The sequence below is a fragment of the Haplochromis burtoni genome, unplaced genomic scaffold, assembly GCF_018398535.1.
Source record: "Haplochromis burtoni strain Fernald_Lab_line unplaced genomic scaffold, NCSU_Asbu1 Contig_9, whole genome shotgun sequence".
In the NCBI taxonomy this organism is placed as follows: Eukaryota; Metazoa; Chordata; class Actinopteri; order Cichliformes; family Cichlidae; genus Haplochromis; species Haplochromis burtoni.
Window position 1 is genome coordinate 816,151 of NW_024582370.1, and position 25,435 is coordinate 841,585.

At 40.7% G+C, this 25,435-nt stretch overlaps 1 protein-coding gene across 1 annotated transcript; it reads right to left on the minus strand.

Moving 5' to 3' along the window:
- Positions 1–1,763: 1,763 nt before the first annotated feature.
- ngfa (nerve growth factor a (beta polypeptide)) lies at positions 1,764–24,281 on the minus strand. Its single transcript, XM_005914660.2, has 3 exons — positions 24,027–24,281; positions 5,314–5,421; positions 1,764–4,981 (listed from the first exon to the last, which is right to left on the minus strand). The coding sequence occupies exon 3, from the start codon at positions 4,968–4,970 to the stop codon at positions 4,080–4,082; it is 891 nt and encodes a 296-aa protein (XP_005914722.1). The 5' UTR covers positions 4,971–4,981; positions 5,314–5,421; positions 24,027–24,281; the 3' UTR covers positions 1,764–4,079.
- Between the last annotated feature and the right edge of the window lie 1,154 nt (positions 24,282–25,435).

Genomic DNA, 25,435 nt, shown 5'->3' on the forward strand with positions numbered 1-25,435 from the left:
TCGGATGTTTGTCATCGATGACATGTAATAACTGCAGAGCACCATATTCAACATATTTTCCATACAGCTATTGGAAGCAGGGAGAACAGCCAAAGAAAATTATTTATGTCTTTTTTTATCAGTGGCAGTCAGACACTGGTCAAAAAATGTCCTGATATTGGAAACAAAGTGGTCTGCCAAGCTGAAGGGGAGGCAGAATCAGATAGAACTGACATGGTAGAGATTTTAGAGAAAACATGCAACTGTTTCCAGTCATTCGCATGTGCATCTGTCTCAAAATTGAATCAGTTAAAAACCCCTATTTGTGTTCTGAGACCCATTAGAGGAACTGTGGAAGATGAAGAAACCACAACAAAGCTTACACTGGACACTTTTCAGAGCAGCTCCAAAAGTGGAAAGGCTGATAAGACCACTCAGCTTGTTGGCTGTTGTTGGCTGTTAGTGGCTCAGTTGCTATGCAGTTCCAAACATGTGAACATGAAAAGTATGTGCAGGTCTTAGCCTCCACTAAAATAGATAACAAATGACCAGCTGGATCATTTATAGCTCAACAAGATACTTAATGGGTCAATCATTGAGTTGATCTATTATGGCTCTGGTATTTCAAGGCGACTGATAGGTTTGACTTTACTTGGAAGGCGACGTGTATAAGTCGAGTCTTTTTGGAAGCATGTTGTCATCACTGTTATTGGCGTTCTATTGTAAGCAGATCATACTTTTGTTTCTTGTTTCTTGAATGTGTGGGATCATCAAGAGCAGATGTTTGCCCATTGTTTCATCCTGGTCTGGATGAAGGCCTTCGCCCTTTCCGTGAGACCTGCCAGCTGTAAAATCAATGCAGCCTCACACAAAATTGTAATTTATTTCATATTAATGAAGAGATGTTCAACACTCTCATAGCACCAAACTTGTAGGCACGTTTAAACAGACTGTCTATCCCTGGCAGCGTAGCGCCATCTGCTGGTCACACCAAGAATGAATTTTCTGTGGCTTCACTCAGTTTGCACCCTGCCAAATGCATGTTACAATGGGCTTCGTTCAAAGACTCTTTGATAGCATGTGTGCAGTGATGGAAATGTAATGGAGTCACTGTTTTGAGTCGTGCTCACCTCTATGACCTCAATCTATTTCAGAAAAGTGCACATAAAGAAGATTCATCAAAGAAAAGCGATTTTTTGCTTCTCCTTTGAGACACTGATTTAAGCTTCAAGTGTCTTGTATAACTTCACAGCAACTGCAGCAAACTCAAAGGAAAATATGTCAGGGTTAGCAGACCGCCTGTTAGCAGCTCTTTCCAAAGTGAAAGGTATTTTGAGGCCACAATTTTAACATAAAAACCCCCCTTTGATCAGACAGCCTTGCTGTGATGAGGTTTCCTGGCAACACGATCAGAGCTCAAAAGCACCTGTGAACCCGCAGGGTTAGTGCAGGTGAGAGTGCAGCCAGGTATCTGGCAAGGATGTGAAAAGAGGTGCAGAATTCAACTGCTGTTTGGAAGAAATAGAGTTATGTGAGAGAAGTTCTCTGCTATTCATCTGAGTGTTAAGTACAGTTCTCTATGTGACCACAAGAGGGTAGCAGATTCTCACCTAAACAGAGGCTTTAGCCATGAATGCGCGAGTGCATGGGCCAAGTCCGGGACTTTACGGAGCCCCGCAAGGGACATGGGAGAAAAAAAATTACGATGAAAGATTAATTTTTTTTCTCCCATGTCCCTTGCGGGGCTCCGTAGGACTTTGCCCTCAGTAAGACCTCATATTTCAGTGATAGGTGGTGTGTTGTGGTTAGTGTATTTAATTAGCATGTCACAGATCTTATCAAAACACAACATCAAGTCAAATGACAAAGTCTCACTGTTGCCCATGAATTATTGTTATGATTACATGTCTTGTAGAGAGGGAATGTGATAAATATATTTTCCTAAGTAAAAAAGAAACAACACAGGAATATGCAAAATGGTGACTGGAGTTCATGCATCACAAGGGGCCTTTAGCTCAAATATAATCAATACTTCGTATCCCTTAGTCAACAGCTTCAGTCAAGACTAATTGTGCCCCATAGAAAACTGAAAATGCAGCCGGACAGTCATTGTTGTGTGGGAGAGAACGGTGAGGACAACCTATAGTGGATTCTTGGCTGCTTGAAATATTGATCTGTTGTATCAGCACCTATGTCACATAATCAAAAGCACATTTCTAGTCTATGTTTAACCATCAAATGCATCTCATCTCTTTGACCAAACATTCCTCCAAAGCTGAATTGTTTTATCAATAGACTTCGAGTTGAATTTTTGATGAGGTTGGAGGGTTACACCTTTGCTGTAAACAAGTCAAGGCTACTTCCTTAAGCTACTTTCTTTATAGTCACAATGAGGTTTTTGTGCAACCTTCCAGCCTAGCAGACATGTTTCATATTAGTTCTTTTTCCCCTCAGTTCCCCTTGATTGCCATTTCCTGACATTTCAGATGATTGATATTTTACCTCGGAGGTGTTCATGTTTGACTTGATATGATTACAGAGTCTTTCATGGCTTTGTAAGCTTCACATTTCCACTGCCACACTTGCTGAGTATCAAAACGTTTGAAGTTGATCATGCTATAGAAGCAGTAGTTGACTTGCAGCACAAGTCCTAATAATCTGATTAAGGCCAAACAAGGTATTGAAAAATAATGTATTAGATGTTGCATTTACATGTGAAAAAAATGCTTGCATTTAGCTTATCTCATGAAAAAATGTGCATGTTTTTCCCACCAGTGTCCAAACTTTCTAAGATCAGAAACATTAAAGCTGTTGTAGTGACTCATTGTGGCCCTAGTACCTTGCTAAGATACAGTTTGCTATTTTTCTTTAGTTGTGAACCTGTCTCTATGCAATATTCATTCCTTCCAAGTACAAATGCACAGAGACTTCCCGTAGTGTTTACACCGGTATGCCAAGCTGGCGAGAAGTCACCACTACTGCTGGGAACACTGGGAACATCACAGCTAATAAATCTGTGTGTATAAAATGCAAAGCACGTCTCTCGTGCCTGCATGGAATGAATCACATTCCTTCAGGCATCGATGTTCACATACAAGTCTTTCTACTGCCTCCTCTGCTTTTGGGTGCTGTTCTCTCTCCTGGAATATCTTAATGCAGAGACATGAGTCACCAGAAATTTGGGAATTAAAAAAAAAGAACAAAAAAGAAAATAGAATAATAATAATAATTATGTGGTAACAATATTTGGAAAATATTTAAGGTGACTCAGTGTCTGGGCTTGTGACTTTTAGCTTTTGCACGTGGGAATCATTTAAAGAAGACAATGACTGTTAGAAACCCCGTGTTACTGCACGTTGAGATTTCTCTTCCCCACTTTAACTGGTATATGTGAATATGCTTACAATATTTAATATAAGCAAAGATTATAAAGAAAGAAAACACAAGTACATCAAATAAAGTTTAGTGTCTTGTTTGTTTCCCCGAAGGTTGCTGCTTTTGGATTTATCATGAGCTAAACGCTAAAGTTTATCGAACCTGTTTATGACGCTGGTTGGATTTTGTATGGTTTACAGAAGATGACAATGAAACTAAAGTTGTGAAGCAAAGAGCTAAAAGACGTTAAAACAACCAGAGTTGATCAGACCTGCAGATGTGTGACGGTCAGCATGATCTCAAACAGACACAACAAACCGGGCAAGTACTGAGGTGTTTAATAAATAACAGCATGAACAACACAAAAACAACAATAACATCAACATTAAAAGCTTGAATTCATTTTGTATATATACACATACTGTATATAATTTTATATTTGACTGTATAAACCATAAATATGACATGCAGTCCTCATAATTTAAAACAACCAGGACTTCTTTGACTGAGGTAGGGTCGGGGGGCCGAGGGGCTGGACAGATGTTCGAGTGTGTGGATGTGTGTGTTTGCATTAAGTACGTGTGTTGTTTGGATGCTTTGGTCAGTGGGGGTGTTTGTCTGGATGTGTGGGAAAGGATTACAGTATTGGCAATAAAGCTGCAGTGGCTGTTAATGAGAAATGTTTGTGCTCGGTTCATAGTCTGGTGGTCGGGCGTCCGCCTCAGTCAGTGCCCCCGCCTTCCTCCCCAAGACTTCCGGCTGAGGACGCACACACAGGCGGCATTGATGCGGATGTAACGCCAGGCTGTCTGTTCATTGAAGGTGGTGAGGGCACTTACAAAAATATGTGAGTTGGTGCAGTAGGAGTTCCAGTGGCGACTGTCGATGCCGAGACAGCCCGAGTTGCCTGATTTGGAACCTTGTTTTCCACCCCAACCCCCCGGCTTCCCACCATTTGCGTTTCCAGAACCCCTTTGAGTAGGGGATCGACAGGTGGTCTCATAGAAGTACTGTTTCTTCACCACATTGTTGATTGTAACATTGGGCAGCACTTCCACTTCGTTTCCGTACATGTCTGTGGCTTTTGTCAGGTTGCTCACCCAGGTATTCATGCTGTCACATACCGAGTACTCTCCTCGGTGCATGGTGCGTGATCCTGCTCGGCGCCTTACCCTCACCCCTCTAACTCCATCAATTTCATAGCCCTCACCTTCTAGGGCATCATGTGATGGTGGAACCTCACTGAAGACGACACGAGGTGAGAAACGGTAACGTCTCTTGGAGAAGAGCTTGGGATCCACCACTGGGTTGGAGGGGTCAGGGAGGGAATCCAACGTAGAGTGCCCAACAAGAGGGCTCCTATCCTTTGCATTTAAAGCTGCCCGATGAGGCCTCTTGGTCCTGTGGTGGCTGGTCCTATGATGCTGCTTCGAAGTGTGCTCTTCAGTAAGATGGTCCCTGGCTACTGTGTGCTGTTGTCTTGCTCTGTGATTGGCTGCCGTCTGCTGTCCTACTTTGTGGTTGGGTGCCCCGGCACTCCGGGCCAATCCACCTCCCATGTTCAGTACAGCCTGGACGCCGATCAGGAGGAGCAGGACCAGTGATGACGACCTCATGGGCACACGTCCTAAACCAAACACAAACACGCAATTGAGATAATGTCACATGAATGTCTAAAGTGAAAAGTTTCACACATTTTCTAATTGAAATGCACTTAAAAATGTATGAAAGGATTGATAAATTGTTTCTAAGTGAGCAATCCACTTGGAAAATGTAACACTTTACCTTTACTGTGCATTTGTGACATCTAAGATTCAGAATCATTGACGTTGTCATTAAGGGGGCATTAGTTCTGTTCTTAGTTTGACTCTTTTGCTCTGATTCACTGAGCACTTCTTTGGTCCTGCTCAAGTATGTCTTGCTTTTTACGTGTTACTCTTGGTGAGTGTTTAAGGGTACCTGTGGAATGTGTCCAGTTGAAGTGTGAGCCCCTGTGGACTCTAGAGCCAGACTCCAATGCAGGTCGGGCCCCTCATGCCTGCCATCTGGACCCCGTGAACTACAGCTCTGCAAAAGACACACAAAAAAACACACTAAATACTTGTGCAAATGTTATTTTAGTCAGATATAATACGCGTTGACATTTTCATAAATACATCTGGAGCTATCGTTTTTCAGATCAAACCAAATCAAAGGAAAAGTAATCTTAAAGGCAAACCTCCGACTCAAAAGGAGTATGTGTTTAAGTGCCCTGCAAAGGGACAAGATGGGCATAAAAGCCATTCAGAGCAATCAGGAATGTAAACATGCTTAACAAGCGGTTTCGTTTATTTAGACAGCCCCACAAACCTGCCACCCTTTTTTTACAGACATACACAATTTATCATTACCTAACCTTATCTCATGCCGTGTACACACACTCACCATGTTTAACTTTAAGAGCTTGCGTTTTCCGTACACTGGAATGTGAGGCATTTAACACCTCATCCAGTGTTACTCGTTACATAGTGAACCTATGCACTGAAAATAGTGCCATGCATCTGTATGTGTACATGCACATAATGCTGTTTTCATGGCTCGTTTGCACAGCGTCGCGTTGTGTGTGAATACACCCACTTCCTTCCAGACAAACACCCAGCAGGTCACAGAGGTCAGTGGAAGCTGGTGTGACAGCATTACTGTTATTTTTTTTAACTTGTGTCGGTGTTTCACTTTGCTTGCTTAGTGCTGGAACACAAGTTTATTAGTGTTATAAATATTTAACTTAACATGTTTTACTGCTTTGGTGCGGGAGGCGGAGCCTTTTGAAAGGAGATTATAGAAACGAGGAAATTAGAAAAAGCAATTAGTGATATATGATAATCTTCACAAAACAACAACAACAAAAAAGAAACCTGATTTTTTTCCGTGATATTTTACAGTTTTCTTGCAAAAACCAGTTTTGCTGTAATCCTTGCAGTGTAGCACTTATAACCAGCAGAGGTCAGTGTTGCGTCTGAACAGACCAGCGTCCACCTTTCAAACAGCTGAAAAATATCAAAATGTCACTGGCTCTGTTCCCATTAGGAACATCAGCTCAGCTAAAAGAGTTTAAATCACTCTTCAGGTATTTTCCCACAAGCTAAGAATGTTAAAGTCCTTGACTTTTAATGTTCTTTAAACATGTTTCTGCTGTTGGCTTTGTAAAAGGTAATGATGCAGTACTCGAGTACTGTATTCAGTGCAGTTTTGCTCTTTACTCAAATATTAACGCTACAGCTTTCCTGCGGTTAGACAAAGCTTTTCATATACTCTTGTTTTTGTGATTGGTAGCTTTTGAAAGTAGATCCACGCCCTTTACTTGTGTAAATCTTTTAATGCAGGGTTTAACAAGCATCCAATACTTTTACGCTGTGCTATTGTTACGACGTCTTCTGTTAATACTTATTCAAACACTGCCAAAAAGTCAGTTTGGCAGCTGATCAGTAAAACAATCAAGTAATCATGGATGATGGAAACAGCTATAGTTTTATAAAACATACCTACTGGTTTTGTATTGTATTTTAGCTTCAATAAACACAACCATACACACACTTAAACACCCACACCCTGCACACATGGAGCCGGACCAAACAGGCAGTGAGCTGATTGATCCAGGCTGATGTGCCGCTCACTATTTGCAAGGCCTATGGTGAAGGATCCTCATGTTAAAAATATGTGGCTTATGCTTAATGCTGGTGGAGCGTAAACACTGCAGAGCATGAGCACACAGGTCAGAGCAGAACACCTCTGACTTACAGAATTACTGCATCAGAATCGGCCTGACTATCCTTCTGACCTTCTCGCACAAATACACAGAAAAACAAACACACAAGCTGGTGTTTCTCCTGAACGTTGAGCAGGATTTACATCTCCTCCCTAAACTGTTTGTTTTACGATTCTGTGTAAGCACTACTGCGTTTTACACTGGAGTTTAAAAACATCGCCCACATTGAGCCTGGAAAAAAGAATCCTAGATTTAGGATTTAGGTGCTAACACCCTACATCAAACACTAGAGAAGGAAGATCATTGCAGCAGTGATAAAAAGTAAAATGTTGTACCTTGAAGAGCAGCAAAGCTAGAAGGAGACAGTCCTGTGGCCGAGTAATGACAGAGGCATTCCAAAACCGTTAAACCACAAACCAGAGAAAGGACAGACACTGTATGGTTCATATTTCCAGACACTACACATGCTGTATTAATACACTGGTGGATAAACAAAACCGTAGTTCAATATTCTTTTATGATTCATACATCAATATAAGGAGCTTCCCTTTTTTCACAATAAGCTGATTGGCCAGCTTTGTAAATCAAGACCATTTTCTCTTGAGTCATCCATCACTTTCACATGCTGGGGTTCCACGCACCACATGGCACTACCTGGTCAAACCAGACTACCAAAGTTGATGAAAGCAAGTGGAAAAGATGACATTAGTCACACAGCTGCCGGGTTGTGACCTAGAAAACTAATCATTGGGCAACAGGAAGGGAAAAAGACTTTAGAGACCACATATGTAGCCAAAGACAGTGGAAACCAGCCACGCAGTTACTGGTACTGACTTTGTAACACTTCTTTTTTTTGCTAGTCCACAAGATGATCTAATGATCAGACTACAGTTTACAGCATTACACACTCGTGTGAAACAAGAAGGCACGAGAGCATCGCCTGCCATCACTCCGGGGTTAGTTTACAGTTAGCGAGGGTGTCTTCCTGTCTGTGTGATACATTAGTTATTAGTGACATGTCCTTGTTAAAAGATATGCAGGAGCAGCGTGTCAAACAAACACACGCCGCTCTCTCAGAGCGATGACAGCGGCCATAGATTATGAGGGGGTGAGAAAGAGAGACTGACAGCGGCAGAGATAGAGGGAGGAGGAGAGAAAAGAGGCCGAGAGCAAAACAGAGAAAGGTAAACAGCTTTTCTGTGTCTTTCATCAACCCAGTGGAGCACAGTTCCTCCTGCTGTCAACCACTGGAAATAATTATCAGGCAGGATGACCACCAGGTCAACGTGCTCTCTCCTTTAACACACATCCAAATGTTGAAGATATATTTATTTCCTCTAAAAATGTTATCAGTGTTTAAAAAATTGGACTAGTTCGTGTTCAGTCTAAACGAGTTTTGCTTTTTGGAGAAAGTTTGAAATGAAAGTCTTTTTGTCACAACTCACTGTTGTAAGAGAGTTTGAACTTTTCTCCTCACAGCGACACACTCGCCGATAACATAACGCTTCGAAATAATCCTTACACTGCTTCCACTCACGATGTTTCAGCTACAGAAGGAAAATCACGTGTCACAGTTTCGATTAGCTGCCATGTGAAACCGATACAACAACCTGCCACGAGTTGTTGTCACGTAAAATGATGTCATGCAGCGTTAAAATAACAATTAAATTACACTCCCCAAAGGTTCTTGGAAGGCTGAGTCTTTTCTTGGAAACACGTTAAAACTCCTATTTTTTGGCACAGCAAACGTGCAGCAGTCACCAAAATTAAAAGAATGTTTGGACTCTCTTACGCATTAAAAGTGTAGATTTCTTCCATATTTCAGCCAAAGCATTGTTATGAGTTATTTCACCCTCGATCAGCTGACTTCTTCTTTCTGTTTTCTCTGTGGCATTTGTGCTTTTCCTGATTTCAGTTGCTGCCAATTTAAGATTATCATCATGCTAAAAGCTTTCTCTAAAAACTGCTGTCTCACACTTATCTTACCAGTGTAACCATATTATCTTATTTATTAATTGTTTATTACTTGTTCACAGTTTGTCACACTTTTTTCTGTCATTCTCCTGGTTTGTCAGGTTGTATCTGGTGATTCTTGATACCAGATGTGACCTTTACCTTTTAAGTTGTCTTAACTAAGCATTAGTTTTGCCAATTTGTAATTCAAATTGTCTGCATAAAGCCATTTAACCTTAGAGCCATCATTTTCTCAAGTGAATTTAATTGTTTAACTTAAAATATATATTTTACCGCCACCACCAACAGAAACAAAAACCAAACTATATTAGAGGAGTTTAATGATAGTTCAGTTTTCCATTTATCTATGATGCTGCCATTTTTTAAGCCTGTGTGGCGTACTGTTCTGCACCCTTGTTCCTCACCGCCCCCTGGTCTTTATGTTAAAAAGACATTTACATGGACAACAATAGCACCTGCTGTAAATCAGACATACTTCAACCACCAAACTTTGCTGCTTTAGCCACAGGACACGGGGGGAACGAGACAGGTAGTGTCACACATAACCTGCTAAAGTACTTTACTCGTCGCAGGGATGACAAACGATGCGAGATATGGAGAACAAAATAACATTTGGTGTGCAAAATGTGGAGCTGGCAAATGCTACAGCGTGGAAAAACAAAGTATGAGGTCTCGACATGAACTTGAATTCACTCGATCGGTTTAATATGTCCAACAATAAAATATGTAAGGATTTAACTATGCACAGGTAACAGCACATACAACTTTAAAATGTATTCCTCTGCAAATGAGTAGCTATCAAAAGACCGAGTGTTCATTTAAATGGTACTGGCAGCCATAGAGAGGCATGCTGGCAATCAGCTGAACATTTGGCTCAGTAGTTCAAAAAACATCTTAAATAAACCACAGCTTTGGGCTTTCTGCAAACATTTCAGTTACATTTGCCTGCAGTGTTAGAGGACTGTAAATGACAACGGCAGTAGGGGATGGTAATTGATAAGCAACCATCCAAAGGACAGCACCTAAATGATTCTTTATGAATATACTCTATTTTGCACAGCTGTTTTTGCCATCAGCTGTTGTAAAATAAAAGCTTCTGTATGTCTGCCGAGGGCATCTTGAGAATATCAGGGAAGAGGGGAGCCATGGTGTTGAAACTAAAGGGAACAAACTGGCAAAGAGCCAGCATCTTCATCCTGCTGTTTCGTGCTTTCTGGGTTTCTGTTTCTCTCCGTCTGTCTCTCATTTATCTGTCTCTCCATTTTTTATTTTTTTTTGCTCCTGGAATTTGACCTAATGTTCATCTTTACTCTCACAGTTAAAAGCCAGAGGTAACTTCCTGAGTACATGGCTGTTTCTGTGCCTAACAGCGAGCAGATCTGAGCACTATAGTGCATCTTTGCAGGTGCAAAGCACAGGGTCAGACCATTATCTTCTCGTCTTTGGGGAAAATTACGCAACCATTTTCTGATAAAATCCATAGACTCTAACTGGAGAGGGTCTTTCTTCTTTCCAACTCTTGCTGAAGTCAGAGCATACATAACTGTTTTGTTATGGGATAAAATAATATATATATTGGTTCTGCTTCAGAAGCCTTAAAGTGATTGACTTTTTTATATTCACCAAACACAAGGACAACAGGATTTCTATTAGCATTTCCTGTGGAATGAATTTTTCTTGGAACTGGAATAACTGGGCTTTGTGTCCGCATATGGCTTCACTTTTACACTTTTATTAAACTACTCAAGAGAAGTAGATGTCAAAGTGTTGTGTCAAGAGGATACAAATACAAATACATACAAATAAAAGCTGACAGTGTATCCGGCAGAATATAGGCGCAATAACATACTTATGTTGACTTTAAGTCACAGCTTTCCACAATGCAACAAAGCCCCGGGGCATTTAAGGGCGACCAAAATACTGAACAACAGTTCCAAGAATCCCAGGCCTCTTCCTATACTGTTGGACCTGAAAGTCTTTGTTGCCGAAACTTCGTGCAGCAACACATTCAATTTCATCTCTTGACAACATTTGTTCCACAGTCACGTTTTATTTACGGGTAAACCTGAGACAAAGCAAAGACGTGGCTGCAGTGCGACGTCAACCGTTCCACTGTTGTCACATGATGTCTTACAGTAAGTCGAACACTGATTCATCATAATAGAAAGACTGAATCATTGTGGCGTTCGTGAAAGGAACCTAAAATATAAACAATACTTTCATTCCAGCAGTAATTTGGAAGCAAAAGCAGCAAATCGAAGTTTGTTTGTACAAACAGGGCTAAAATTTATTCCACTGTCAATGAAAATATCAGATTAATGTCAGCATGCAACAAAACTGTTTATTAATGAACAACATGAGTGATTCGCCTGTGATACAAAGCATGAACACCAGCAGCCCTCCTCCACTTATACCTTCTAGGCTGGCTTGACTCCACTCGGTTTCCATTAGGTGAAACTTTTTCAGTACCTGCTCCTAGTAAGCTGAGTTGATATGAAAATATGACATCACCAGACGTCATGAGATGCAGATGTTTTTGGGTTTAGTGGCTGATGGTAGTATTGGTAGCAGCCCGAAACGAGAAGTTTGCCAGGAGGTCTTTGAGCTGATGGCCGATCACGGGTACCAGCACACAGTGCCAAAAACCCCTGAGAAACATGAAGTGATTGCTGGGACGAACTAAAAGGAGTGGAAGTGGTTTAATCAAATGGATGATGGCGTATATGGGCACTGACCAGCGATCAATGGGAGGGAGAGTGGCCTCGACTCTGTCACTTAAGTTCATTTAGCAATTAGTAATATGTGATCATCTAAGCAAACACTTAAGTCACAGTGGCGCCAGTGTAGAGTCAACTCTCTCTTAATGTACAATCCCCAAACTCTGCTGGACCTTCTTCTGAGAGCAAAATATGAAGCCGAAGTGTTCTCAGACCACAGCCGCTGAGGAGACAATTCTTGAACTCACAATAACAAGTACCAGACAGCTTTGAATTTGTTCAATAAGATTTAAAATCTTGGCTCACTCACTCTCTCAGCTGTCGGTGAGATGTATTAAGCAAGTTTTATAACTTTGTTTCTGACCAAACTGCTCAACTACTTTCTATAATCTTACTAAAAATGTTGGTTGTTCGATTCCAGCCGAGTTCAAGACATGACAGTTTTTTGGAAGTCACTCAAAACCTCAGTCAGAGCATCACAGTTTTGTTAGTGAAAGCCATTCTCTCCATTTTTCACCCCCTTTCTTTCTCTCCACATAATGGGCCCATCCCCAATCAACCCACCCTCTCCCTGCACTGGACCAGTGGACGTGGGAGGCTGATCCTCCAAGCCTTGAAGTCAGGATGAACACAATGATTAACATGTTTTCCAGAACCCTAGTTTTTATGACCTTGACATTCAACAATCTTCTCGTGACAAGTGTTTAATCTTTTGGCTCAGCTCTGGTAATAACTCCCCCTTCCTGGTGAGCATCTAAAAATCCCACAGCAGCACAGAGACATGAGGAGGGCCAGAGGCAAGAATGCCTGTCTGGCCACGGACAGCGATGAAGACAGAAGGATGGAGAGGAAGGAATCAGATACATCAAGGGATAGGGAGAGGCAGCAATATTGGAGGGCGGGATGCATATGGGCAATAAGATATCTAGAGAATTACACACATAAAGGAGCATGTGAGAAGCAAAGTAAGGAAGGACAAGTTTATAGTGGAACAGACACTGAGACAAAGAAGAGTTCAAGGACAGGGTCAGAGGGAGGAAATAAAGGCAATGGGGAGTTACAAAGCATTCAAAAGAAAGGAAAACGTGGAGTTTCATCACTTTGTGTCTTCTCTCAATAGCTTTAACAGAAAACCAGCAGTTTCAGGCTTGAGTTAGATCATATTGTAGCTTTATTGTTAGAGTAAAACTCAAACACCATTTATGCAGAGTTTCACTCATGCTGTTACTCGTCCAGCTGGGGAACGTGTATTATCTAATCAAAATGGCAAAGAGTGGTTTAGGATTAAAAAATTCTCTGACTTGATCCATCTTCCAATATGAATATTTGTAATATCAATACAAACACATGCACCGTTGGGAAGATGTATTTGTCCCTTTTCTGACTTTTGCTTTGTTACATATGTGTTCACTATATTTGAGTTAACTAGACTAAAATCCAGTGATCTAAAGAAACTCAAGAACAGCTGAGAAAAGGTTACAAAGTCATTTCGAAGGCTTTGGAACTCCAGTGAAACGCGGTGAGCGCCATTATCTATAAATGGAGAAAACGTGGAACAGTGGTGAACAGCACTCACAGTTAGTGTTAATGATTTATGGATAAGAAGAACAAAGAAAAAGGCACAAAAATTTGGGTAAATATTTGGAGGTCCGTCTTGTCTGTGGACTGGCAAACTCAAAATTTGAACTTTTCGCACTATTTCGGTCTGGTGTGAAACTAACACAGCATTTCATAAAAAGAACATCATACCCACCGTCAGACATGGACCTGAATGACTTGCCATTAATGATGGAACTATGAACTCTTCCAGTAAATCTTGAAGGAGAATATCCATCAGTTCATGCTCTAAAGTTTAAGTGCACTTTGCTTATGCTGCAGGATAATGATTCGAAACACACCAATAAATTCACGTCTGTATAGTTGAAAACCCTCTAATGTGATGGAATTAAAACAACTGTGCAAAGAAGTGGGCCAAAATTCCCCCACCGTGATGCAAAAGACTTATTGCCAGTTATCACATATGCTTAAATGCTGTTCTTGCTGCCAAGGGTGGCACAACTAGTTATTAGCTTTATGGGGAAATTACTTTTTCACATAGGGCCATGTAGGTGTGGACAGCTTTTTTTCCTTCAATAAATGAAATCATCATTTATCTTTACTTTTAATGAATTGAAACATTTAAATGTGACAAATATGAAAAAGAGTAAGAAATCAAGAAGGGGAAAAAAAACTTAGTCAGTATACTTCAAAGAAACTGAAGTATACTGACTTGTTATTATTCAAAGGCTGCATAGGGAGAGAGCAGGCTAAACTGGTTAGTTTTCAGGATAGCGGTGAAGTTTGCAGTAATATATTATTGTGGCACTTACAATATAAAGCGCCTTGAGACAACTGTTGTTGTAATTTGGCGCTGCATGAATAAAATTGAACTGAACTGAATCGAATGTGCGGAGCAGCTGTGATGTTCATGGACAGTGTTATGTTACATCAAGGTTGCACAAATCAAATTAAATTTAAGGTGATGTTTTTGATTAGATTAACTCACTGAATTCTGCCTTTATACTAGATCTATGCTGTCAAAGCTGGAGAATCAGCGACGATGGCTCTTATAAGATCTGCTTATATCTTAATAATTCATTTGGCCGATCACAACATAAAACACCAGCACAGGTCAGCTGATCACAAAATGTACACAAAATGTATTTCTAAGTTTTTCATTTTCCCACGCTCTACCACTTCAACCAATGTCACCTGCCAAATCCCACTTTAACCCCTGGCTATACTTACTTGAAGAAGCAAAATCATCCATCTACAATAAATGCAACAGCAAGTAGAGTCATTTATTAGATTTCCTTTGGTTACCTTTACTTGTGTCCTTCATAACATTATGTTCAAGGTGAGTATATTCATTAGAATTGGTATTTTATTTGGTAAGTTTAAATAAATTGTGTATTCCCTTATATTAATATTATTTTTGTATGATACTATTATGGCATTAGATTCAGTGAGCTGGTAGCAATGTCCTCCAAAGCTTGATTACACTCCAGAGCCTGTACTTCAACACTTCTACTTGAGTAAAGAAGTTGAATCTTAGTGCTCAAACCTTTAGCAGAGTATTTTTAACAGCAGTATCTGAGGAGACAAATGTGTGTAATTTTGCCACCTCATGGTATTGTAAACAAATCAGCAGCTGAGCAACCCCCGAGTGAGTCATCCAGGTAAATTTCAGCGCAACGTAAAGTGAAACATGGGCGTAAATAGACAGATGTGCTTGCTAAGAGACTAAAACTTTCCATTATGCACCGTTTATGTTGCGGTCTGTCTGTCGCCATGAGCACGGGTGTGGTCACGCAAGACTGAGTATATGCTATGTCAAACATTAAGATATGCACGCAAGATTTTCTCTAAATATTCTTAATTGAATTTGGTAATGGTAGCATATACGACACAGGAAACACAACTAGTTCTCACGTTTGACAGACAGCTAAAAGGAAACTTTAATACATGGAAAGTAGTTCTGGTTACATCCCTTCATGACGCTTCAAATTAATTCAAATTAATTTTAAAACATAGTCAACAAATACAGAGGAAACAGTCTGAAAGGCTGGCTGAATAGTGTTACCTTCCACTTCTTTCTCATAATACTTTTTAGATTTAACTGATTAATTGCTTTTGTTTTTGGGGTCTAGGGCGAAGTGTTAACCAATATTGCTCCATGACGCTAAAGAAGCAAAATATGCAAAAATTACCCTAATGGTTGTGTTATATTTTATAGATTTTAATAAAAAGGCAATATTGAAACAATTTAGGTGTCACGGTTTGCCGGGGCAAGCCGTGTGGAGTTGGAGAAAAGACCCAAAAGGCGGCAGCTCTGGTGCAGGTGAGTATTTATTTACAGGAGTGGGTACAAACAGCAATGGTGGGTGAACATGAAACCGGAAACCTAAACTGGGGAAACTAACAACACAAACCAGAAACGAAGATGCAGGGAGGTCCGAGGAAATACATACGGGGAGACGAGGGGAAACAACACAGACGAACCAGCAACTAAGACAGAAAACACAACTTAAATACACTCAGAGAACACAGGGAGATTACACACAGGTGGGAAACACAGCTGGGAGTGATTAACATGACGAAACTAGGGAGGCAAACTGAAAACACTCACATAAGACGCAGACCTTCACAATAAAACAGGAACTTACACATGAAAGGACACAAACTAAGAAACGCGGACTAGATACAGGAACACACGGGCAGAACAGAGTAAACACTAACCAGAGGAAGAACAGAACCAAAATCGAAGAGAAAACACAAAACGCTGGGTCAAAAGGACCCAGGATCATGACATTAGGTCCCAGTCACACAGGCCTAGAGACTGGTTGGCAAGTGCTTGGCAACCACCAGTTGCTAGGGAAATTCCCTGATCATTTGTGAATGGTTCCTGTCACTGTGAAATCAACTGCTAAGCCCCATATACACACACCTAAATTTATATTTTCTGACTCATTGGAGAGCGTTTGTGGGAGGTTGCTTGTAGTCTGCAGGTGAAATTGTTCCCAAAGTTGTATATGGAACAAAAACCTCCATGTGAAACTGTTAGCAAAGCAGTCAAAAGCACTCTCTTTGAGACTAATTTCACCCAGCAACCCCCAGCAACCACTAGGGATGGGTACCGGTATCGGTTCTGTCATAAACGGTAGTAACCAGACCGAAATGCAGCGCACATTTCGGTGCTTTATTTCGGTGCTTTTTTTCCCTAAGCTGTGATACACTTTAGATTCTAGCCAATCATTTTACGTTTCCGAGGATAGCAGGCGGGTCCAGGTACGTGCGTTCTTTTAGAGCAGAGCTACGGATTAAAAATGCCCAAAGCGAAGCGGTCAAATTCTGGCTGTACTTCACAGCAAAATATGCAAACTCAGCAGCAACAAGTGCTTTAAGCTGATACTGTGATACTGTCAAAGGAGGTAACACCTCAAATCCGATGAAACACCTGGCGGCGCATAGCGTTTTTTTAAAAGCCGACAAATGCGCCGTATTTGATAGCTTGCTGCACATCTACTGCGGGTGTGGTGCCTGTTATCGGACCCGGAGTTAGCAACATCCCCCAAGAACCCGAAGAGGAGAGTCCTGGCCCCTAGCCCTGCCAGTGTAGCAGAAATGATGAGGATGATGATGCAGCAGCAGCCGTTCTTCTCTGCGTGAGGAGCTTAATGATGTTCGTGTGTAATTTACGTTGAGGAGGCTAACCACGTTATTACATTAATGCATGTAAGGTGAACTAGCAAACACCATCATAGCTACATGCGGCTGTCTTCTTGTTTGATGGCAGATACTCCCTTCACCCTGGACGAAAAGGCTAAAATGACCAAAGAAGAAGTGGAAAACAGCTAAACATGAGAGGTTTTTAGACAAAATTGGTGTTTTTTCCATCGATTAAGCACTGCTGCCAGCCAAGAGTGATGCCATATATGCCCCATAGCTGCAGAAAAGGCTAACATTGTTATCTTTTTACAAAAAAACAGCTGAACATGAGAGGTTTTAGGACCAATTTTGTGTTCTCCATTCTTTAAGCACCGGTTTGAGCACCGTTTAAGCACCGGCACAGTTTCAAAAGTACCGGTTTGGCACCGGTATCGGATAAAACCTAAACGATACCCATCCCTAGCAACCACACGCCAAACAGTAAAGAAATACAGGTTATTCTCAAGAAGTTGCCAGAGGGTTGTTGACTGGTGACTCTTTGTGGTAACAATGGCAGAAAGTTCACAACCCAACTCACCTCAAAAGACAGCAATAATATAATAAGGAAAAAACTGGCCCCACTTTTTTGAAAGCAGCGCTCACTCTGGGTTTGGTAAATATGCATTAGGTTGGGGTTTGTTTTTTTAAATTTGGGAACTATGGTTTTATTCTTAACCGATAACTGCTATACGCCTGGTCCAGTGGAACAGACAGCCAGTGAACAGCAGCTTATAAAGGTTCACTCACTGCATGAAAAACGCAGTGCTGTTAGTTTCTGATTCAATCTTTAATAATCTTATTAACATCTCAGTCTGTGATATATGTAACATTGTGGGGCAATTAGGGAAACTAGGTGATTTTTGGAAGCCTGTCTGCAAGGCATGAGAACTACCATCCATCTGTGCTCTAGTGTTTGTGCTAAAATGCTAAAATTGTTAAAAAGCACATTCCTGTCTGTTGTAATGGCAGGCACTCAGACTGGGCCAGTTTTAAAAGAAATCTGTGGCTATTTCTAATGTTTCTTATTCTTATCTAGTAAGGCTGCAGCATTAACTTTTAAACGTGTTTATGACGCACAATCATACATGAAACAGATACTTTCACATTAAGTCAGACTGAAAGACATTAGTGGATGTCTGAAGGAGGCATAAGTGCTGTATATTGTTAATGCATCAAAAAAAAGTCAAATTTGAGGCTGAACTTTGCCAGCTTTATGAAAACCAGGATACCCAGCTTCGTCTCTAGTTAACCAAACAACACTGATTACTGCAGTCCATGTTGTTGCACTCTTATAGACAGGCTTGTCAGAAGTGCACTGAATCTGCTCAAGATTGTACAAAGAATCTTGTTTTTGTCCCTCCCAGTGTTTGTTTGATTGTACTCTGACACCTCTTACTAAAGATTTGACCGAACCAGTTTCTATTCTGTGTGGTCTCCACATCGTGCTGTCATCACTCTCTCTCTCTGCTTCTATGTCTCTCACTCTCCCTATCTCCCTTTTCATATCTCCCTCCTTTCCCGACCCTCCCACACTTTTCCCCTCTGGCTGATGTCTAACACCTGTCTGCATGGGACCTCCCAGGCCCATCCTCTGTCTGTTAGCAGCATGCCATGTTCACTGTGTGAGCAGAGCTCTGGTGAAAGAGTAAGTGGCTACTTTCCAGCACAGCTCTATGTGTGTGTATGTTTTTTTTGCATGTAAGTGACTTGGAACAGGAGTTTAGATAAATGAATATTTACTATGGAGCTTAATACAAGGCTTAAAAGAGAATCTAGCAGAGAGAAATTGCTGCCTGCAGCGTCATACTCCCCAAAAGTCCTGAGGACTCACCATTAATCCGTGAGTTTTAACTGCAACAAAACTCGATGACAGATAAAACGGATAGTTTGGAGGAGAGAAAATTGCTTGTAAAGTCCTTGATGTATTGGTATTTTGCAGGATCCTGTCTGGCTGAAACAACTATATGTAGAACAACACCTTGTTAACTCCTGCTGGCTGTGCAGGAGGCTAATCTGTTACGACTAGCCAGTGGCTCATCCTCATGCATTCTGTGCATTCTGAAATCGGCAGAATCAAAATGAGTGCATAATGAGAGGCTTCGCTTGTATCCTTGGGGCTAAGGCGTGTCTATGTGTTTGAAGGGTATCCAACACAAACATGTATACATACACATGTACACACATGCGCTTTGTGAATACTCATTGACAAACCCCATTCTCCCACTGCTGGGCTTGGTGTCCGTTACTATTACACTCTGTATTGTGATAGCTTCTGATAGCCAGGTGAGAAAATTGTATCGCTTTAAAATTTATAAGAAGAGATGTTTGTGTAGAGTAAAAAAAAGAACATTGTTACAAAAAAAGGACATTTCAGGCTATTTTCACAAGGCTTTTGTACTGAATCTAAATATTTGAGGAGACCAAGTATTTTGTTCTGTTGATGGCAACAAGAGCAAGTTTCATGTCCAGACAAGCTATAGTTAAACTACCAATTGGGTTAAAGGCAAAGGAAAGTGAGAGTGAGACAGTGTCATCACGTTAATCCAAATGTACACACACATCTAACGAGGAGTTGCAGTGAAACAATTCACTACATCAGACGAGCACAAAGTCAACAGATTAAGACCACAACACTGTTATTATAGCTGTAAGAAAGGCCATTTTTCAGCTACTGTGTTTGTGCTGCGTGCACATGCATGAAAGCAGAGTAAGCCATAGCTAAAAGTCACAGAGGCATTTATGTGGAATGAGCAGGCATGTCAGTACATTTAGATGTATTTTTTGTAGGCATATATAGTACTATGCACACAATAGAAATAGAAATAAGATCAGAGCACACAGACATAACCCTTTGATGCAGCATCTGTCAAAATCAGATCTTCAACACAGAATTGCAACTGGATTCAGTTTTCATCTGTGGAAAAGTCCGGAAGCGTGTTTGTGTGCAGCGCAAAGGGGCAGAAAACCAGGTCCATATAAAGAATCCTGCACATGTTTGACAAGAGCCCTGTTCAAATCCAGTAAGTTACAAATGTCAAACAATGTTAGCTGAGATTTCTGTTGAATACGTTTCCTTCCAAACATTGTGAGAAGATGTTTGTAAAAGAGATGTCAACAAGAATTACAGCAGAAAGCTGATGTTACATTTCCGATATTTTATATATATATTTTTTGTCTGTTCTGCTCAGAGCTCCTTCGGGATTCTGACCTGCAGTGGCCTCCAGATCCCGCTTTTCCTACACAAGCACAGAGGTATAACCTCCAACTCTGACCTTTTACCTTTCCCACTGATTTCAGACAGACCCTTCGACTAGTTTACTTTACGCCAGATGTTCTCACCCGACTTTGTGTATTGACCCAAAAGATAACCAGCGCCCTGGGTTTACATTCTGACCCATGAACTATCAAGAAAGAGGGATGCTTCCTTCTGCTTTATCGAGCATAACCATCACTCATAGAGAAAGAAATGAGATTCCTTCACCTAATAAATTTTAATTATTAGATTCATTTTTTAAAGTCAAAGTTTGACTTAAACAGTTTTAACAAAACCTACACCTTAAAACTACTAGTTTACTAAATTGTAAAATTATGGTAAAATAATCAAATAACCCTTTATATCGAGAAATCTCATCTTCACATCACCAATGATATATTTTCACCACACTGTAGCACATAAGGATTTAGAATACGCACAATATTACTAATTTTACTACCTGTTGTGTAATGCTACGAAAAGTGTTACTCTAAAGGATGCATGAAGAATCATGAAGCATGGAAAAGTCTTGCAAAGCAATTCAGAAGCTGATCAGGTGTGCAGATAATGCTTGTGGGCAGGTGTAAATGCAGGTGTTTGAAAATCTCTACCTGTCACTAATTGGGCAATTAACCACTGAGGATTATTAAGGATTGTGATTATTCTGCCTCCAGCTTTTGTGGTCTGATAAGACATTATCATCCAGTGTGAAGAAACCTTTAAATATTCTGTTGCCAACTGGCACCGCCCCGTTTTTTCTAGTTCTGCAAGTAGTACTTGAGTGTAATCTGGTGATACGGTATTTTTACTGAAGTAGCATGAAGCTGTGGGTTTTAAAACGTCACCTAAATTACGTCACATGACTCCCATCCTATATTAGCCTGCAGATTACTGCATGAATAATCCTAATGCTTGGCACACAGTTTAGTCACATTAATAATCAAAGTGCAGCTGATATTTTAAATAAAGATGTCCATCAAAAGAGATATAATAAAAATTTTCATTGTTCATTGAAAACCCAACTAAAATTATGTTTATTTTATGGTGTTTGCAAATCTAGAGTCACTTTAAGAGCTGTTTGTCGCTGGCCTCGGGTTAAAGAATCAAAGACAAACTGACAGTACAGGTGTGCTGTCACAGCCTCTCCCTTGCCCAGGTGTCCTATACAACCATTCAGTCTAGACAGCCCACATCATCTCCTCCTTTATGTGTTTCAGGGGTGGATCCTGTTCTTGTCAAAATCCGAGTGACTGCAGATTCAGATTATGTCACTTGTCCACATAGCAAGCAGAGCAACAAGCTGTCAGTGGTGTTTGAGTCTTAAACTGACAAAATGATAAAAATACAGCATGTAGAACAAGAAGGGATAAATGTATTACGCTGGTCTGTAACTTTAAAAAGGTCAACACGGTTATTTTTTTTCTGGGTAAATAGCTGTGACATAAAAACACTCTACAGTATGTTTCCTTATGGCCATTCTTTGCTGCACATGAATATGTTCCTCTTCACTGTTTAAGTAGTTTAATACTTGTTCATTTGTAAAGAGTTACTCTGTTACGCTCTCCCTCCCACACACACACACACACACACACTAATGCACACATACACAACTGCACACACTGGTGCTAACATAGGGAAAGCTGTAACTCAGCTTCAAAGGGAAACCTGAGAGGGTCATGAATAATCACAGACATCTTTGTCTGCGGGGGAAAACAGCACTGTCCATCTGCCCTCCATACATATACGAACGGTAGTTCATATGGCTTAAGTTGTTTTTAGCAATGGCATTGGATGCATTGCTAGGTTTGAAAGATTTACAGGGTAAAACCATTTCTGTTTCAATTGCAAACACAGTTACACACAGGAAAACCTTTTGTTTTCTAATTATTAGAGGAAAAAAAAGGTAAAAGCAAAAAGAGAGATATGTCATAAATTGGACTTTTACAAATTTAGCAAGTGTCCAGGTCGGTCTGCATAGATGGCAGACAGGCAGCTAGGTCAACAAGGCGTACTCTAGATATAATCAGTAATAACAGTTACTGTGATTTCCCTTTCAGAAAAAGAACCTGTTTTGCTTGAGAAAACTCATTTCAGACCTGAAGTTTGAATACGGCCCATCTTATTTTTATTTTTAACTTACAAAACATTCATTTTAACTAAGCCTTGGCTGACTCCTCCTGCGTTAACCATAAAGAAGAGCATGTCATGTAGGATATATAGTCAGGTTGCTGCAGCACTTTGCCAACAGAGGGCCAACAGAGAGGAGATGAAGGCAATAATAATAATAATAATAATAATAATAATAATAATAAATTTTATTTATGAGCACCTTTCAAGTCACCCAAGGACACTTTACAATAGGATAAAACACAGAATAAGAACAATAAGAACAATAAAATAAAGCACAAGATAAAATGAACAAACAGTGGATTCACAGTGAATATGCAGATTTGAACAGATGAGTTTTGAGTTGGGATTTAAACTGGGGGAGAGAACCAATATTTCTTATTTCAGGGGGCAGAGAATCACATCCCCTCCAGTAACATCAGCCATTTACTTATAACTTTACTGTTTTTAAAGAAACTTTGCTTCTTTACTCCTTCCAGTCTGCAGTAACCTCAGCTGTTTTTATTTTATTATCTAACACAAAGGTGCATAAATACAGTACACTGCTGCTGTAGCAGATAATACAGGTAAGTTGGTGGGTGACAAAACATAACACCTATCTATATGATACCTATATTGATATATCAATGTTGATATTTGGTGATTTTATGGACCACAACCAAACAGCATCCTCGGCACATTATATTAGAACCAATGAATGCATGTTTTTCACAGAGAGCCACACGTATATGACAAAGGTGAAGCCTTTAGTGACACTGTTGATTTGCTTCATGTTTGTTTGTGTGTGTAATCTTTGGCTCACTGTGACATTCCTCTCCTGTCAAACCCCGAAAGGAATTCCCTCGTAGGAGTGGCAGGCGTGAGGTCTGTGTTTAGCACCCACGCTTGCTTGCATATACACACACACACGCACGCATACACAACACAATTTTAAAAATTTCGTTTAAAGAGTTGAAAAAATGATTAGTAGCACACCTTATAAACAACAAGCCCCACCCAGGTGTGAGGATACCCTCAACATGCTTCATATTGGACACTGGAGCTCATCAGAATCTGCAAGTCTTTTGAGAATTGTGTAACATGAGTGGAGAGAACGACAGATAGAAAAAAGAGAAAGAGACAGAGAGAGAGGGAGAAAAAGAAAAGGTAACCTGATGTCCCAGGAGTTTTCTGAACAGTAAACGGGTTCCCATTGAAGTTTGAAGAACCCCCTTTTTTTCTACTCCTCACCTCTATTCTCTCCTTCTTTCTACACCTTGTCCTCCTCCGTTTGATCTTTGCATCTGCAAATACCTGAAAAACCCCTGTACCCGGCTCACAACATTAAAATGACACAGAAATGCAATCATCAGCAACATTATCTCGGTAAACTTTTAATAGTGCCTCATGTATGTTGCAGTCAGCTGAAACCCCCCCTCTCTATAGAAAAGTGGCTGCTGCTGTTCTCAATCTCAATTTAGAGGCTCAACTTACATTTAACAACATGCTCTCAGAGTTTCTGTAATAGATTCTGCTTCTGTGCCATGTGTGGATACACGCCCCGCATATTTACAGTGTTTAATAAAAAGAAAAAGAAAGCAAAAAAAAAAAAAAGCAAGGTAGGACTCACCACCCTTTAATGCTCCTTTTTCTTTCTCCCCACTGAGTAAAAACTTCCACAGAAAGTCTGCTATATTCCACCTCACTCTCTCCAGGCCTGGGGAAGAATTGCCCCAAACTCAAAATCCCGCTCCTACTTTTAAAGCTGTGAATCCAGGTCTTGGGCCATCCACTTCTGTCTGTCTCCCTCCCACACTCTTTGGGAAATGGACTGCTCTAAAAGTTTACAGTCCCAAAGCTTCTCCTCCCTGCTGTTTGGCTCACAGCAGGTCCTAGTGCCTACCCTATCCACGTGCGTCTGTGACAGAAAAAAAGTGGCACTTTTAATAAATGTTCAATAGTGACATTCATTTTTTCTTTTCTTCATTCATCCATGTGTGTATAAAACAGTGGAAAAAGCCTCCATTTGATTCAGACAGTTCATGTGAGAGTTGAAGTCATATGTAAGGTCAGGAGGGCCATTGATTGCCGTTATTGTTCCACTATATGAGTCATTTCTTGCTACTTCTAGCCGCACAGACTCTAAAATATATCATTAGTAGTCAGTGTTGGGAAAGTTACTTTTAAAATGTATTCCATTACAGATTACAGAATACATGCCCCAAAATGTATTCTGTAACGTATTCCATTACGTTACTCAATGACAGTAACGTATTCTGAATACTTTGGATTACTTAATATATTATCATGCTTTTTACAACAACGTGAATGTACTATTGCTGTGATTTATTACTGTTACTGAAGGTCCGCGACTCCGAACTGTAGTAAAGGGACCTCTGACTAATACGGCGGGGTCCCTGTCGGCTCGTAGCCGAAAACTAGCTTTACTTTGTTGTGTGGGTCAACTTTTCTTGCGAGAGACAGAGAGAGGCGTTGAAAGGCTGCTCCAACGGAACTTATTGTTTTCGGAGGAAAACACGAACACGGTGTACAGTCGAGTCTTAATAGCTTACTTACAACTGGGCTCGTCAGGCACTCTTCTTGGCTGCAGTGGTTATTATTATATTTACATGCTTCCAGCTCCCGTTTTTCCTCGATGACAACTCGTACCTTTCCACTCCCCTTTTTCTCCCTCCTCGCTCACAGACACATAACGTGTATGGCAGTCCATTCTCCCTGCAGCACGGACTACACTGCCCATGATGCTACATTCTTTAGAGCTATGCTTGTAGCATTCTGCCTGTTAGCTTAGCACAACAACAACAAGAAAAGGCGCTCTCTCACCCAGGAAACACACAGTCGCAGAGAGAGAGAGAGCGTCGCCCTGTAACCATGGCAACCGCAACCGTAACGCTGCCGCCTGGAACAACAGAACGTAGCTGTCAAACAAAACCCAAACAGTCCTGACCCGCGACAAAATGAAACAGGAAAGTACCGCAGTGTAATCCATTTATTTCAACAAAGTAACTGTATTCTGAA